This window comes from Lolium perenne, chromosome 4 (assembly GCF_019359855.2).
Source record: "Lolium perenne isolate Kyuss_39 chromosome 4, Kyuss_2.0, whole genome shotgun sequence".
NCBI lineage: Eukaryota > Viridiplantae > Streptophyta > Magnoliopsida > Poales > Poaceae > Lolium > Lolium perenne.
In genome coordinates this window covers 65,433,905-65,447,070 of record NC_067247.2, presented here as the reverse complement: position 1 = coordinate 65,447,070, position 13,166 = coordinate 65,433,905, and the positions used below count along the sequence as shown (strand labels likewise).

The 13,166-nt window shown below is 46.3% G+C and overlaps 1 protein-coding gene across 1 annotated transcript; it reads left to right on the top strand.

The window, feature by feature from the left end:
• Positions 1-9,190: 9,190 nt before the first annotated feature.
• LOC127292807 (uncharacterized) lies at positions 9,191-13,027 on the top strand. Its single transcript, XM_051322263.2, has 5 exons — positions 9,191-9,383; positions 9,537-10,790; positions 11,516-11,638; positions 11,772-11,903; positions 12,586-13,027. The coding sequence occupies exons 2-5, from the start codon at positions 9,648-9,650 to the stop codon at positions 12,718-12,720; spliced, it is 1,533 nt and encodes a 510-aa protein (XP_051178223.1). The 5' UTR covers positions 9,191-9,383; positions 9,537-9,647; the 3' UTR covers positions 12,721-13,027.
• The last annotated feature ends 139 nt before the right edge of the window (positions 13,028-13,166 follow it).

The following is a 13,166-nucleotide window of genomic DNA, read 5'->3' as shown; positions in this document are numbered from 1 at the left end:
CAGGGTTCCATGGCTCGGGGGTGAACACGAAGGGCGGGGAGAGGAAGGGTGGCCTGGCGATTGTGGTGATCTTTCCATTGATGACCCGCAAAGAGTTTTTTTGTTTCCATGTTTTGCAAATTCCCCGCTTTCCATGTTATTTCAAAATCTTGAGATTGTGGCTATCCCCATGATTGATACGTGACTGATAATTGATACCATTGTTAACGTTAACAAAGGAAAGGAGGGCGACTTTCCATAAAAATAATGGAAAAGTAAATCGAACGGATGGATTTTGAGTGGAGACAGTGAGATTAGATGGGACGGCTAGGATGATTTAAATCTCCTCCACCAAACGCGTTATATGACCTACGACCAACTCCAATATAATAATATAGATAATTTGTTTACTTGAACTTTCTTAACATTTTATTAAATATGGGTAGAGTAATGATCTCATTTTTATGCATTATGTATTTAAATACAAAGTCTTAAACAATGCACTAATCTTGGACGGAGGAAAAAAAATCCCCAAGTTATCGCGCCCAGAGGGTAAAAATCGTGGTCGATTTGGCAACCTCCCACCGTATGTATCGGCCGTGCACGCCACAGCCGCCCCCGCTTCTAATTTCCATCGCCAAAATCAGAAGAAAATCCCACAGTCCGCCTAGGGTCAGCACCTGCACCGCACGGGCACGCACGACTGCAACCTCTCACAACCCCCAACGCCAACCCCGCCGCATCGTCGTCTCATATCATCTCCTCCGCTCCGCTGGTCGCCTCGCGTCACACGACCCGACTCAAAGTCCAACGCGCCCGTGTCTTTCTCCTCCCCTAGTCCCCACCCCGAGCCCAGCCGGAGGAGCCCCGTCCAAGCAGAAGAGGAAGCGAACTCGGATCCGCGCCCCCTGAATTCGGCCACCGCAGGTACTCGCATCCGATCCATGGTACTCTACCCCCCGCTCTTCCATTTCTTTCCCGATTCGTCTTCTGAATCGACGAAAGTTAGGGTTTTTAAATCTTTGCATTTTGGGCGATTCCGCTTGACGACAAATCTCCGCGCTCGCCTTGTTTCCCCGCAGGACCCCATCGAAACCCTAGGGAAGAAGCAGAAGAGGTCGGGTGCCTTGCCTCCCATGCCCTAGCCCGCCCGTCCGGCCCGCCCGCTGTGCTGCTGGTGGTTCTTGTCGGGCCTGCGATGTCGTGGGGCCGGATGCGGCCGGCAGGGAAGTCGCCCAGGATGAAGCCCGAGCAGCCGCCATTGGTGGTCCTAGACGAGGACGACGCGGATGACGGCGCAGATGACTCCAAGGTTTTCATCATCAACGATCCCATGGAGAGGGCTCGTGCCGCGGCGGTGTGCAATAGCAAGAAGGGGAACAACTCTAGCAGCAATGCGATCAACCTAGATGATGATGAGGAGGAGGAGGAGGAGGAGGACGGGGGTGGTGGCAAGTATGCTTTTCTTTTGTAGACTAATATGGAAACGAAAAGGAGTAAAACAGAAAGAGAAGATGACCAACCAGTGTCTGGTAGACATATTGTGGCGGAAGTTCTCAAAGAGCACAACTCCTCAAGCACATTCCTTTCAATCATTGGGTACCAATCAAGATCTGGGAGGTCTAGGACATCAACTTCTAAAGAATGCGTTCGAGAATTAGAAGAAAACATTGGACAACAGAAGAGAGGCAATAGATGCAAATACGATGTACCAACAACAACAGTTAACTGAGAGAGGTAAAATGCAAGAGGCTGCACTTGAAGAGATGCAAATGAAGCAACAAGAATAATTGACGGCTATGAAAAAGAGCCAAGAAGAAAAGAATAAAACATATGAAAAAGGCAAGAGGAACAAGAAAGCCTTATTAGCTTCCTCTTACGGAAGCATGCTACCCAGAACTAGACACCATACATGACACGGAAGCCATTATTAGATGGTGCTATTCTACCATCAATTTAGTTTCCTCGTCCTTAGTTATGTTAATTTTATAGTGCTTAACTTATTTGGATGTGAGATTATATTTACTTGAGCTAGATATATATTTTGATTTCAATGGCATTTGAGTATATGTTGTCATAGGCATTCAAAATTAATTTTGATTCACAATGTAATTTATATTAAATCTAGAAATTATTGCAGTCAATAATTTAAAATTTTAATACAAATAAATTGATATTGCATAAGAAAATGATTCTAGAAAATAATACCTACAAAAAATTGGAAAATAAATATTATTTCTCGAAATAAATATAATTTTTAAATGAAAATAAAAATTCTGAAAAACCAGTAATATTTCTAAATTAATGAAATGACATCACATATGACGGCATTCATATCCGTGACGCTAATCCATGACGTTTCCTAGCCATATGATGGTCTCCTATGTGCTGACATCACATATGACGTCAGCCATACTCAGTGATGTTTTCTGGCGTGTCGCGTCACGAGAGAGTAATCTGTGATGGGGATTCCGTGACAATGCTTGTGACACTTAAACTACGTCATAGAGGGGTCTACCATGACGTTTACTGCTATTGCATGATGTTTTGAGCTCGTCACGGTATATCAGATCTCTTGTAGTGTTTCCGTGCCGTTTGGAGTGACTTGTCCTCCACACCGCTCCAACGGAGAGTACGTAGCACTCGCAAGAGTGTGAACTTCGGGATACATCGTTGTCTCTGCGTCACCTCGGTTATTCCTATACCTGTGCTCTTTACTTATGCACTTTACTTTGTGATAGTCTTCGTGCTTGAAGTTATATATCTTGCTATCACGTAGTTGTTTGTATTGCTTAGCATAAGTTGTTGGTGCACATAGGTGAACCCTAGTTATATAGGTTTTGTGCTTGAAAAATTAAACGCTAGTTTTATTCCGCATTTGTTAAGCCATATTCGTAAAAGTTTTAAACCGCCTATTCACCTCCCCTCTAGGCGGCATCTGTGTCCTTTCAATTGGTATCAGAGCTCGGTCTCTCACTATAGGCTTTACCGCCTTGAGAGTAAGGATGTCGGCTAGATATTTAGTGCATGATCATACTTTTATATTCGATGGCACAAATTATGATGTTTGGAAAATTCGCATGCTTAGTCATTTTCGGGCCATTGACCCTCATATGGAGCGAACTGTAGATATAGGTTTTTCTCCTCCGATGGATTCCCAAAATCTACCTTTAGAGGATGAGAAAAATTTATATCTCAATGCTCAAGCTTCTAACGTGCTTGTTCATGCTTTGAGCAATGTAGATATTCTTGCAATCTTGCCTTTCCAGAGAGCTCATGATTTATGGACAAAGTTTCAAGAAAAATATGTTGTGTCCAACATTATTGAGAGGATGATTGTATTCCCTCCACTTTCGGCCGCGATGAACTTTCATCCACTGCACCATTGTGTTGCAAGACACAAGGAAATGCCAAGGTGAGTGGTGATGACCATTGCAATGTTGATGGTGAGCCTATTCTCGACGATCCTTCATCTCTATCTCATTACAATGCTTCATCTTTGGACTTAAAGACATCTAGCATTATAAATGATTCTCGATGATCCTTCATCTCTATCATCTTTGGACTTAAACACATCTAGCACTATAAATGATTCACATGCTTGTGTTGATAGTCCTTGCATATACCATGTGTTAAATGCTCATCTAAATGCCATGGTGATATGCTTGCTATTCCTTGTCGTCAAAATATAAATGCTTCTATTTCCTCTAGTTGTTGTGTGTCTAGAAATGTAGAGGAAACCGAAGAATTCATTGGCAATGACAAGATCTTGAATGGAGCTTCAAGTAGCTCTTCTTCTCCATCATCTGAAGTTTCTCATATATTCCTTATGGCTAAAGCTTCTATGGTATCTCATACCTCGGAAGCTAATGTTTCTCATAATGATGAAGATGAAGTACATAAAGAAGAAGATGATTTGATTGCCTCTTTACATGCTATGGGTGAGGTTGTCTTTCGTGCTTTTCGCAACAATAAAATTGCTTGCACTAAATTTGTTAAAATCTTAGTTGTCGCTATTGAGATCCAAAAACTTATTGAGGAGCATGAAAACACCATATCAACAAGATGTTCTCTTGAGTGTGAGTATGCCGATGAAATAGCTTCTCTAAAGAATGAACTTGAAGAAGAACAAACCACCAAAAAATCTCTTGAGGAGACCTTTTCTCTAGAATTGTCTAGAATAAAGGAAAACCATGATAGAGATCTTGAAGTGGCAAATGATTTGAAGCAAAAAATGATAAACTTGTGTTTGTTAATGACAAACTCCTTAAGTATTTTGAGCAACTCAAAATGGCTCTACGGTTATTGAGAGTGCGCTCACCAAACTCACCGAGTCACATGAGCAACTTAAAGCTTCATATCTAAAAGAGCATGCCAACTTGCCTTCTCCTATTGCTATTAATGATGATGCTTGTGCTAGTAACTCTACTTCTTGTGAAGCATTTATCATAAAGGAGAATGTTGAGCTAAGGGCTCAACTTGAATTGCTAATTAGCAATTATGGGATTTTGGAAGAAAGTCATGGAAAGCTCTCTAGTTCCCATGATGATCTTCTAGTCTCCCCTGAGAAGCTAAAGTTAGCTCATGAGGCTATCATGTCAAAGGTAACATCTTGTGAGCCTCATGTGGATACTAGCACTATTTCTCAAAATGATACATTGCCATGTGCTAGTCCTATTAATTCATCCACTCATAGTATTGCAAAATTTTGTGATGAATTATCTTTCTTGTGTTGTTGCTCTAACAATGAAGTTTCTACTTTCTCTAGTATTCCATGTAGAGGAAATCAAAGAGCTCAAGGCTCAAGTCACTTCCGTGAAGAAAGACTTGAAAAAGGATCATGAAGGGAAATGCAAACTTGACAAGATGTTAAGTGTGCAACAATCCCCCAATGACAAGAGCGGACTTGGATTTATCTCCAACAACAAGAAGAAGTCCAAAAGCTCTAAGAACAAGAAGGTCCAAGTTCAAGTCAAAGATCCGTCCAAGATTACTTGCTTCAAGTGCAAAATTGAAGGCATCATGTTAGATGTTATCCATTAAAGAAGAATCCTCATAGTGAGAAGCAAGAAGAGAAGCGGCCTCAAGCTCAGGGCAATGCCCAACCTCGGGCTGAAGAAATGGCACTTTCCAAGAAGAATCAAGCTAATGCTTCCATTGTGGAGAAATCAAGTGAGAAGGAGAAGAGAAGAACTTGCTACATATGCCATGAGAAGGGCCACATCTCCTCCTTTTGCACTATTGGTACCTCATCCAACCCTATCATCATTGATAATGTTTATTCTCTTCGTACAGATGTGGTTGGTAATGTGTTTGCTAAATGTGTTGGTGCTCAAACTGGTGTCAAGAAAAGAAATATTTGGGTTGCCAAACCTATTGTGACTAACATCTTAGGACCCAACTTGGTTGGGGACCAACAAGCTAAAACTTGATCAATAGGTGATGATGGAGGGCATTGGAGACTTAGCTACATCATGAAGAATTAAGGGATCTTCATCATTATATTATCCCAAGTCAAGTCTTTTGGTTATCTTGTTTTTATCATATATCTAATGTTTCTCCTTGCGGTAACATGTGCTCAACTCACTTACATTGAAAGTTACTCGCCCATTTACATATGTTTGTTTTGTACCTTGCATATGCTTGTATATGTTGTGCTTCCTACTTGACTTATCTTGAGAAATCAAGTCTATGTATGCTAGGTTGCGCTTCATGTATTTATGTTTGAGTTGGAGCCTATTCACATCTTGTTGTATCTTAGATGATTCTTTTGAGTGGTTAATGGTCAATCCCATTTTGGGGGAGTGATATGCCATTAGAAATGTCGCAACCCTAAAAATGTACGTGTGTACGTGAGGAACACCACTTAGGATTGATATTGCAAGTTTTTCTAGTTTCTATGTGGTATGTCATCCTCATGAGAAAGTCAAATTCTATGTTTATTAATTATCCCTAGTTGGTTCTTTGTTGCCTTTGTGAAAATAAATTCTCTATCATATTATGAGGGAGTATTATGCTTTGTGCATATTACAAGCCATGAAAATATGTATATTTGAGGTTGTGTCACATAGTATTGATATTGTAAATTATCTCATTCCTATGTGGCATGGTTTGCTCAAACAAGTCCAACTTTATTTAAATGATTTCTTTGCTAATATATTTGCGGATCTTGTTTGTGAGAGTTTTCCTTGGCATGATTTTCAACAATGAGTGTCTCATATCATTTTTGGAAAATCATATGCTTCAAGTTATGCTATTCATTGCTTTACATGATGGTGTAATTAATTGAAGCTATCAAAAAGCTCTCGTTGCATGATGGTTAATTCGTATCTTTTACCATATGTATTTTTTGGTATGAAGATGATCTGAAATATACTTGGAAACCACCATCGGGAAATATTTCCTAAAACCTCTTGTCCTAGGACAATTGGCAATATATTACGAGGTAAATATTTATTGATCATCTTTATATTGACTTTTGTATTTAATTGTTTTAATTCTTGATATGAAATAGTTTGCCTTTGACTCCCATGTATCTTCATTGGATATAATTTGTTTACTTGAAGTTTCTTAGCATCTTATTAAATATGGGTAGAGTAATGATCTCACTTTTGTGCATTGTGTATTTAAATGCAAAAAATATCTCAAAGTTATCGCGCCGAGAGGGTAAAACTCGTGGTCGATTTGGCAACCTCCCGCCGTATCTACCGGCCGTGCACGCCGTAGCCGCCTCCGCTTCCAGTTTTCCCTGCCCAAAATCAGAAGGAAATCCGCACAGTCCGCCTGGGGTCAGAGCATCTCCACTCGTCCCCCCGACGAGGCCCCCGAGCGACGTTTTTTCCATCCGGACGGCGAAATTTGGCCCAGTCGCGCCCCCGGTTCCTCGTTTTCGTCCGGATTTGGCCCTTAATCCATCCGGCGAGCCCACGCCACCCCCGGCCCCCCGGGGCGCGCTCGGGGACTCCGGACGAAAGATTTTGGCGCGAAACGGCGTGTGGACCCGCGTAGTCGGCGACTGGAAAACCAAATCCTGTCGATTTTCCCTCCAATTTGCTTGCATATCCCCATTCCCTCCAATTTGCTTGCATATCCCCATTCTCTCCCGCCGAAATCCCCCAATCTCCTCGTCTTCCAGCTCCAGTTCCTGGCGGCGTCTTCTCGTCCACCACCACTCTCCTCCTCGTCTTCTCGTCCACCACAATGCCGCCGAAGGCGCCGGCGAGGAAGATGCGGGCGAAGAAGACGAAGCCGCCGGGCATGGCGAACGCCGAGTGGGCGGCGGACGAGAAACGGCGCGAGGTGGAAACAAGCGCCAGGGCGGAGAGGGTGAAAAGAGCCGCCGCCAAGAGGTCGGCGGAGGCGGCCCAGGACGAACAAGCGAGGCTGATCAGCATGGCCTATAGCGGCGGCATGTTCCCCGGCCAATGGCCGACGCAAGGTACAACAAGTTCCCCGTCTTCCTTCTCGCCTTCGCTGTACTCGCCGTCGCCGACTGCCGTGTTCCAAGAGGGCGCCTACGTCCAACCGTCCGAGCCCACACCGTCGCCGCCCGAGCTTGACGTCGGCGGCGGCGGCCTATTCGAGGGCACCTCGCCGGCCCTGCGACGAGGGCCGCTCACGTTCGGTGCGATGGCGGCGCCGAACGAAGAGGAGATCCACGAGATGATCACCTCCGGCTCCACCGCCGCCGCTGCGAGCCCGGGGTTCTTCATGACCGCCGCCGCTGCGTGCCCGGGGTTCTTCACGCAAGAGGAGACGAGGGCGACGGCAGCTGTGGCGGCGCGCAACGAGCATCGGGAGGATGTTGCCGACGGAAGCCAAGCCGTCGAAGAAGAAGGCGAGGAAGAAGAAGAGCCAACTGAAGCCGCCGCCAACCTGTCGAAGGGGAAGAAGAAGAGGAAGAAGGACTCGCCGCCTGCCGAACCGCGTATCAAATGGACGCCGAAGGAAGAGGAGTGCCTCGCCGAAGCTTGGTTTCGAGTGAGGCAGGCGTACGAGGAACGCAAGCTCGTCGATCCCTACTTCAACAAGACGAACATGAACGTGTACCGGGGAGACAAGGCAATGGCCACCCATTGGGGGATCATGCAGACGGCGTGCGACAAATGGCACGGCGTACGGAGGAGATCGACAAACGGCCGATCGGCGGCCACGACTTGGAGCAAAGGGTATGCTCCGCCGGCCCTACACCACCGAGGTACATCGTCGTTAGCTGACCCGTATCGCCGTGCTCTTTTTTCCACAGCTGCGCCGAGCTTTGGACATGTACACGGACGACACCGGCCTGCAGTTCAAGTTCCTCAACGTCTACGCCCGCCTCGAGAAGTGCGAGAAGTGGAAGGAAGTTCGCACATCCCTCTCGAAAAGCAAGACCGAGCAGTATAACCCCGACGCTCCGCCGGCTTGCGCGGCGGAAGGGCGCCCTGAGCTCGGCCAGAAGAAGCAGAAAGAGCTCAAACGGACGGACAATCCCGCCGACAGGATGCAGGCGTCGATCGACAAGTGCTGGGCCGACTTGAGATCGCACGCCGACGGGAGGAACGACAAGTTCGACGGCAGGTGGCGGGAGATGCTCGCCAACCAAGGCGCCGGATCGCCTCGTCGAAGACGACGGTGGCGGCGAAGAAGAGGAACACAGACTTGGCGTTCCTCATGGGCGGCGGCGACATGGAACTGATGGACGAGGAGACGAGGAATTGGTACCAGGGCCACCGCAACGACATCCTCCGAGCCACTACGTCGTCTCCGCCGGCTCCTACCTCGTCTACCTCACCATCTACCTCGTCGACTGCGGGCGCCGACGTCCACTGCCGCTGCTTCATCGTCGCCCGCCGCAGCCGCTTCGGCCACGGCGTGTGAGGAAACTGGTCCGTCGGACACCGCCGTGCCGGCCGGGACTGCCGACGAGCCTGTCTCCGTGTAATTTCCCTCCGATCGCCGATCTGTGGCTGATCCTTTTGCTCCTTTTGCCGATCAACTGGCCGTACTTGTAGCGCGGGACGGCGATTTGTTTGAATTTAAACTCTATCCGCCGAACTCCGGGTGGACGACTGGAAATATGGTACTCCCCACGCCTTAATTTCGTCCAATTCGGCGGTAGTTTCGTCCGGATTTGGGCGTGGGGAGCGCCAACGAGTGGGGATGCTCTCAGCACCTGCACTGCACCGCACGGGCACGCACGGCTGCAACCCAGTCCCCACCTCCCCCACCCGCAACCCCGCCGCATCGTCGTCTCATCTCCGCTGGTCGCCTCGCGTCACGCGACCCGACTCAAAGTCCAACGCGCCCGTGTCTTTCTCCTCCCCTCTCTTCTCCGAGCAGCCCCTCCAAGCGGAAGAGGAAGCCAACTCGGATCCGCGCCCCCCTTGAATCCCTGAATCCGGCCGCCGCCGCAGCCACCGCAGGTACTCGCATCCGATCCACGGTCCGGTACCCCCGCTCTTCCATTTCTTTCCCGATTCGTCTTCCGAATCGACTAAAGTTAGGGTTTTTAAATCTTTGCATTTTGGGCGAATCCGCTTGACGGCAATCTCTGCGCTCGCCTTGTTTCCCCGCAGGATCTTCGCGAAACCCTAGGGAAGAAGCAAAAGGGGTTCTTGGCTCCCATGCCCTAGCCCGCCGGTCCGGACCGCCCGCTTTGCTGCCGGTGGTTCTTGCTCCGGCCTGCGATGTCGTGGGGCCGGATGCGGCCGGCGGGGAAGTCGCCCAGGATGAAGCCCGAGCAGCCGCCGTTGGTCGTCCTAGACGAGGACGACGCGGATGACGGCGCGGATGACTCCGAGGTTTTCATCATCAACGACCCCGTGGAGAGGGCTCGTGCCGCGGCCGCGTGTAATAGCAAGAAGGGGAATAGCTCTAGCAGCAATGTGATCAACCTAGATGATGATGATGAGGAGGACGACGAGGGGGGCGGTGGCGGCGGCGGTGATAGGGCTGGCCCCAGCACGGCGGGCGCTGGCGCGTCTCCGGCGACTCCCCCTGGCCGTGCTGCTCCCAGAAACAGATATGGGCTGGATTATGTGTCCGACAGCGACCAGAGTGATCTGTCCGAAGGATCAGATTCGGACTCGGACAGTGACGACAGCTCGGATTGTGAGATCCTGCCCTCTGTGGCGGCTCGTGGGCCGTGGGAGAAGGCTGCTTCTAGAAGAATGATGCATCACCCTCCCCCGCAGCAGCGTAAAGGTGGCAGGGCTAGTACTTCTGCGTCAAGTGCCGAGTCAAGTACACACCACGACGAAAATCCAGATAACCTCTTTGCTTCAGGGTCTCCTCTAGATGACAGATTCTGGGAGCATTATGCGTTCAACCCGACTGGGCCAATTGGTACGAGTGGCTCGCCGTCTTCGGTGCCAAATGCAGCCCACGAATCTCCGGTGGATGTTGATTCCAGCGGAATACAAACTGATGGTCGCAATCCCGCTGGCAATTTGGATCCTCATGTGGCTTGTAATGCCGAAGCAACGCAGTCCCCCAAGGGCCCTGTTCCTGAAAAGGCCCCACAAACAAGTCATTCTCCTCACGCAGAGGAAACCCTGAATCCTCAAGGGTGCACGGGCTTTAGCTTCGTCCCCAAGAACAGGGTTTTCCCTGCATGCTCGGCAGATTGGAAAGATGACTGTCCTATGTTTGTCAGCACTCCTGAAAGGATGGATGATCCTGATAAGTTAGGACGAGTGGCTGTTCTCCCAGATGGTCCGGACTTTCAGGATGGTTTAATTGGTGCTCGTGAAAAACACAAGGAATCTGATGAGTATAAAAGGGCACAAGAGGAGGAGTGGGCATCCAGGCAGCGTCAGTTAGCAATACAGGTATACTAATTTGCCCGCTTTGAATTTGTCTTTAACTAGAACTATACGACAACAGCAATAGAGTTAAGAGAGGATTCCTTATTTGGCAATACTTCAAATATGATTCCTTATTTTGCCCTGGAAAATCTTGCCTTCCCTATTTGTCACCTGGTGTAAGTTTTGATGCCGTATATGACACGACCGTCTGTTCCGTTAGATTGTTTTGTCATTTTTTATCAGGTAGACCAAAGTACCCTTGTGTTAGTCGCTAGCTGTCCAAGAAAAGAAAATTTAAGTTGCTAGAAGCGACACCCCCGCCAGCCTAGTTGGAAGCCCATGCAGCGGGCCTGCTAAGACGAGCAAGCCTGAGCCTGATGGATAATTAACACGCGTAGCCGGCTGGACGTAGCAAGGAAGGAAATTGATTCTTGAGGGATCGATCGGGTAGAAAAATATCTAAGCAAAGAGATAGACCAAGGTGCCAGGTGGAGTAGTTGTCAAATAAGGAAGGAAAATTTTTCCAGTGCCAAATAAGGAATCATATTTGGGAGTAGTGTCAAATAGGGAATTCTCTTTAGAATTAAACCTGAGTGTTGTACAAGTATGTTAGTTTTAAGTAGCTGCACACTTTTCTTTTGTGTCTTTTCCATCCCTGCTTTTGTTCTCTTAATTATATTATCAAAATGCAATATCTCACACTAACAATTAATTCATGATGGTCCTTTTGTTCGAAAAAAAAATCCCAGGCTGAGGAGGCGAAGGAGGCAAAGCGGTTGAGAAAGAGAAAAAAGGCTGAAGCTTTACGATTGCTCGACATGGAGAAGAGACAAAAGCAACGAGTTGAAGAAGTTCGTGAAACACAACGAAAGGTCTTTTTTCTACTTATACTATGCAATGAGTTGATTCTTGCTCTGATATCCTTAGTTTCGATATCATTATCTTGATTATTTTCTTTAAGTGAAATTTCATCATACTTACTATTCCCTTTTCTTTGTTGAAAAGACTGAAGAAGATACACAGCTGAAGGAGCAGTGTCGAGGGGCAGTAAGATTGGAGCTCGAAAATTTGGAAAGGACATGCAGAGATGTGTCTTCGATTTTGCGTGCATTAGGCATCCCTGTTGAAGGGGGCGAGGTATGTTGTATATCTACTGATACACGCAACCTTTCCTAAACTTCCTCTTGGCAGAAGATTATTTGCTGTTACTTTCCTAATATTCTAATTGCTGTATTGGTTCCTTTTATTTCTATATTAGAAAGTACAGATACTAATGTCCCTATGCAATAGCTTAAAGACTACATATTTTGAGCAGTTGTAGGTTCTAAATATCTGAATAAATATGTTCATTTGTCTAACTTAAAGCCTTTCGAGTACTTCCATATCTTTCTGTTACAAAATCGAAATGGCCAGATTAACTATTTAATCCAGTGTACATCCCCCAGCCTCTGTTTGCACACTACCTGTGTTATTTATGTACTGTTAAAAGAGATCTTTGAATGAGCTATACACACAAACTGTTCTTCTCTTTAGCATTTGCTGTTTGCATTTTTTGGAACATGTGAGCTCTAACTATCGCCCGTTTACATATCCAAATCTTTTATTTTACTCTACAGAAACAAAAGTACCATAGCACATTCTGATTACTACCTGAATTTCATAAGCAAATGTTGTGATCCAACCCTATGTGCAGTTTTGAATGTAAGCACTGAAAGTTATGTTGTTGTGCAATGACCATATGTATGTAAATAAGAATTAATCAATAGCCAATTCTTATGTCTGATGTTCATTTCTGATATTATGCTTATTATTCCTTCAGGTTAAAGGTGCTTATAAGCGAGCCCTTTTGAAATTCCATCCGGACAGAGTATCACGAACGGATATTTATCAACAGGTGAAAGCAGAGGAGACGTTCAAGTTTATTTCGCGCTTTAAGGAGAAGCTCAAGCTGTAGTTTTCCTGCTAAGAGGGTTATAGGAGGATTATCTTTTTGATTGATAGGCTGAAATCCCGTCAGCAGGTCAAGCTGTGGTAACTGATGTTGAAGGGAAAACAGTGTAATCCTTAGAATTAGTGCAGAGTATTATATCTGTCATTTTGAGTCCTTTCGTTTATTTGTTGTGTCTAGGATGGTGTTTCTCTCTGATGGTATGGAAAATGTTTATAGGTGTGGCAGAAGGGTCGTTTTTACTGATGTTGCTTCAGTTAACTGGCAGAGTACCAACCTTGTTCCCTTGAGTAAGATGGTTAGTTTTACTACCTGTTTCCTTGCAACTTGTTCTGCAGAAATTATACATGTACTCCCTCCGATTCATATTAATTGACTTCAATATGGATGTATCTAGACACATTTTAGTTCTAGATACATCCATATTAGAGTCAATTAATATGAACCGGAGG

Bases quoted from the DNA above. Each gene is read 5' to 3' on its own strand.
- LOC127292807 (XM_051322263.2), top strand. From the start codon at position 9,648: ATGTCGTGGGGCCGGATGCGGCCGGCGGGGAAGTCGCCCAGGATGAAG. The intron at 10,791-11,515 runs GTATACTAATTT...AAAAAATCCCAG, and splicing joins AGCGTCAGTTAGCAATACAG to GCTGAGGAGGCGAAGGAGGC. The intron at 11,904-12,585 runs GTATGTTGTATA...TTATTCCTTCAG, and splicing joins TCCCTGTTGAAGGGGGCGAG to GTTAAAGGTGCTTATAAGCG.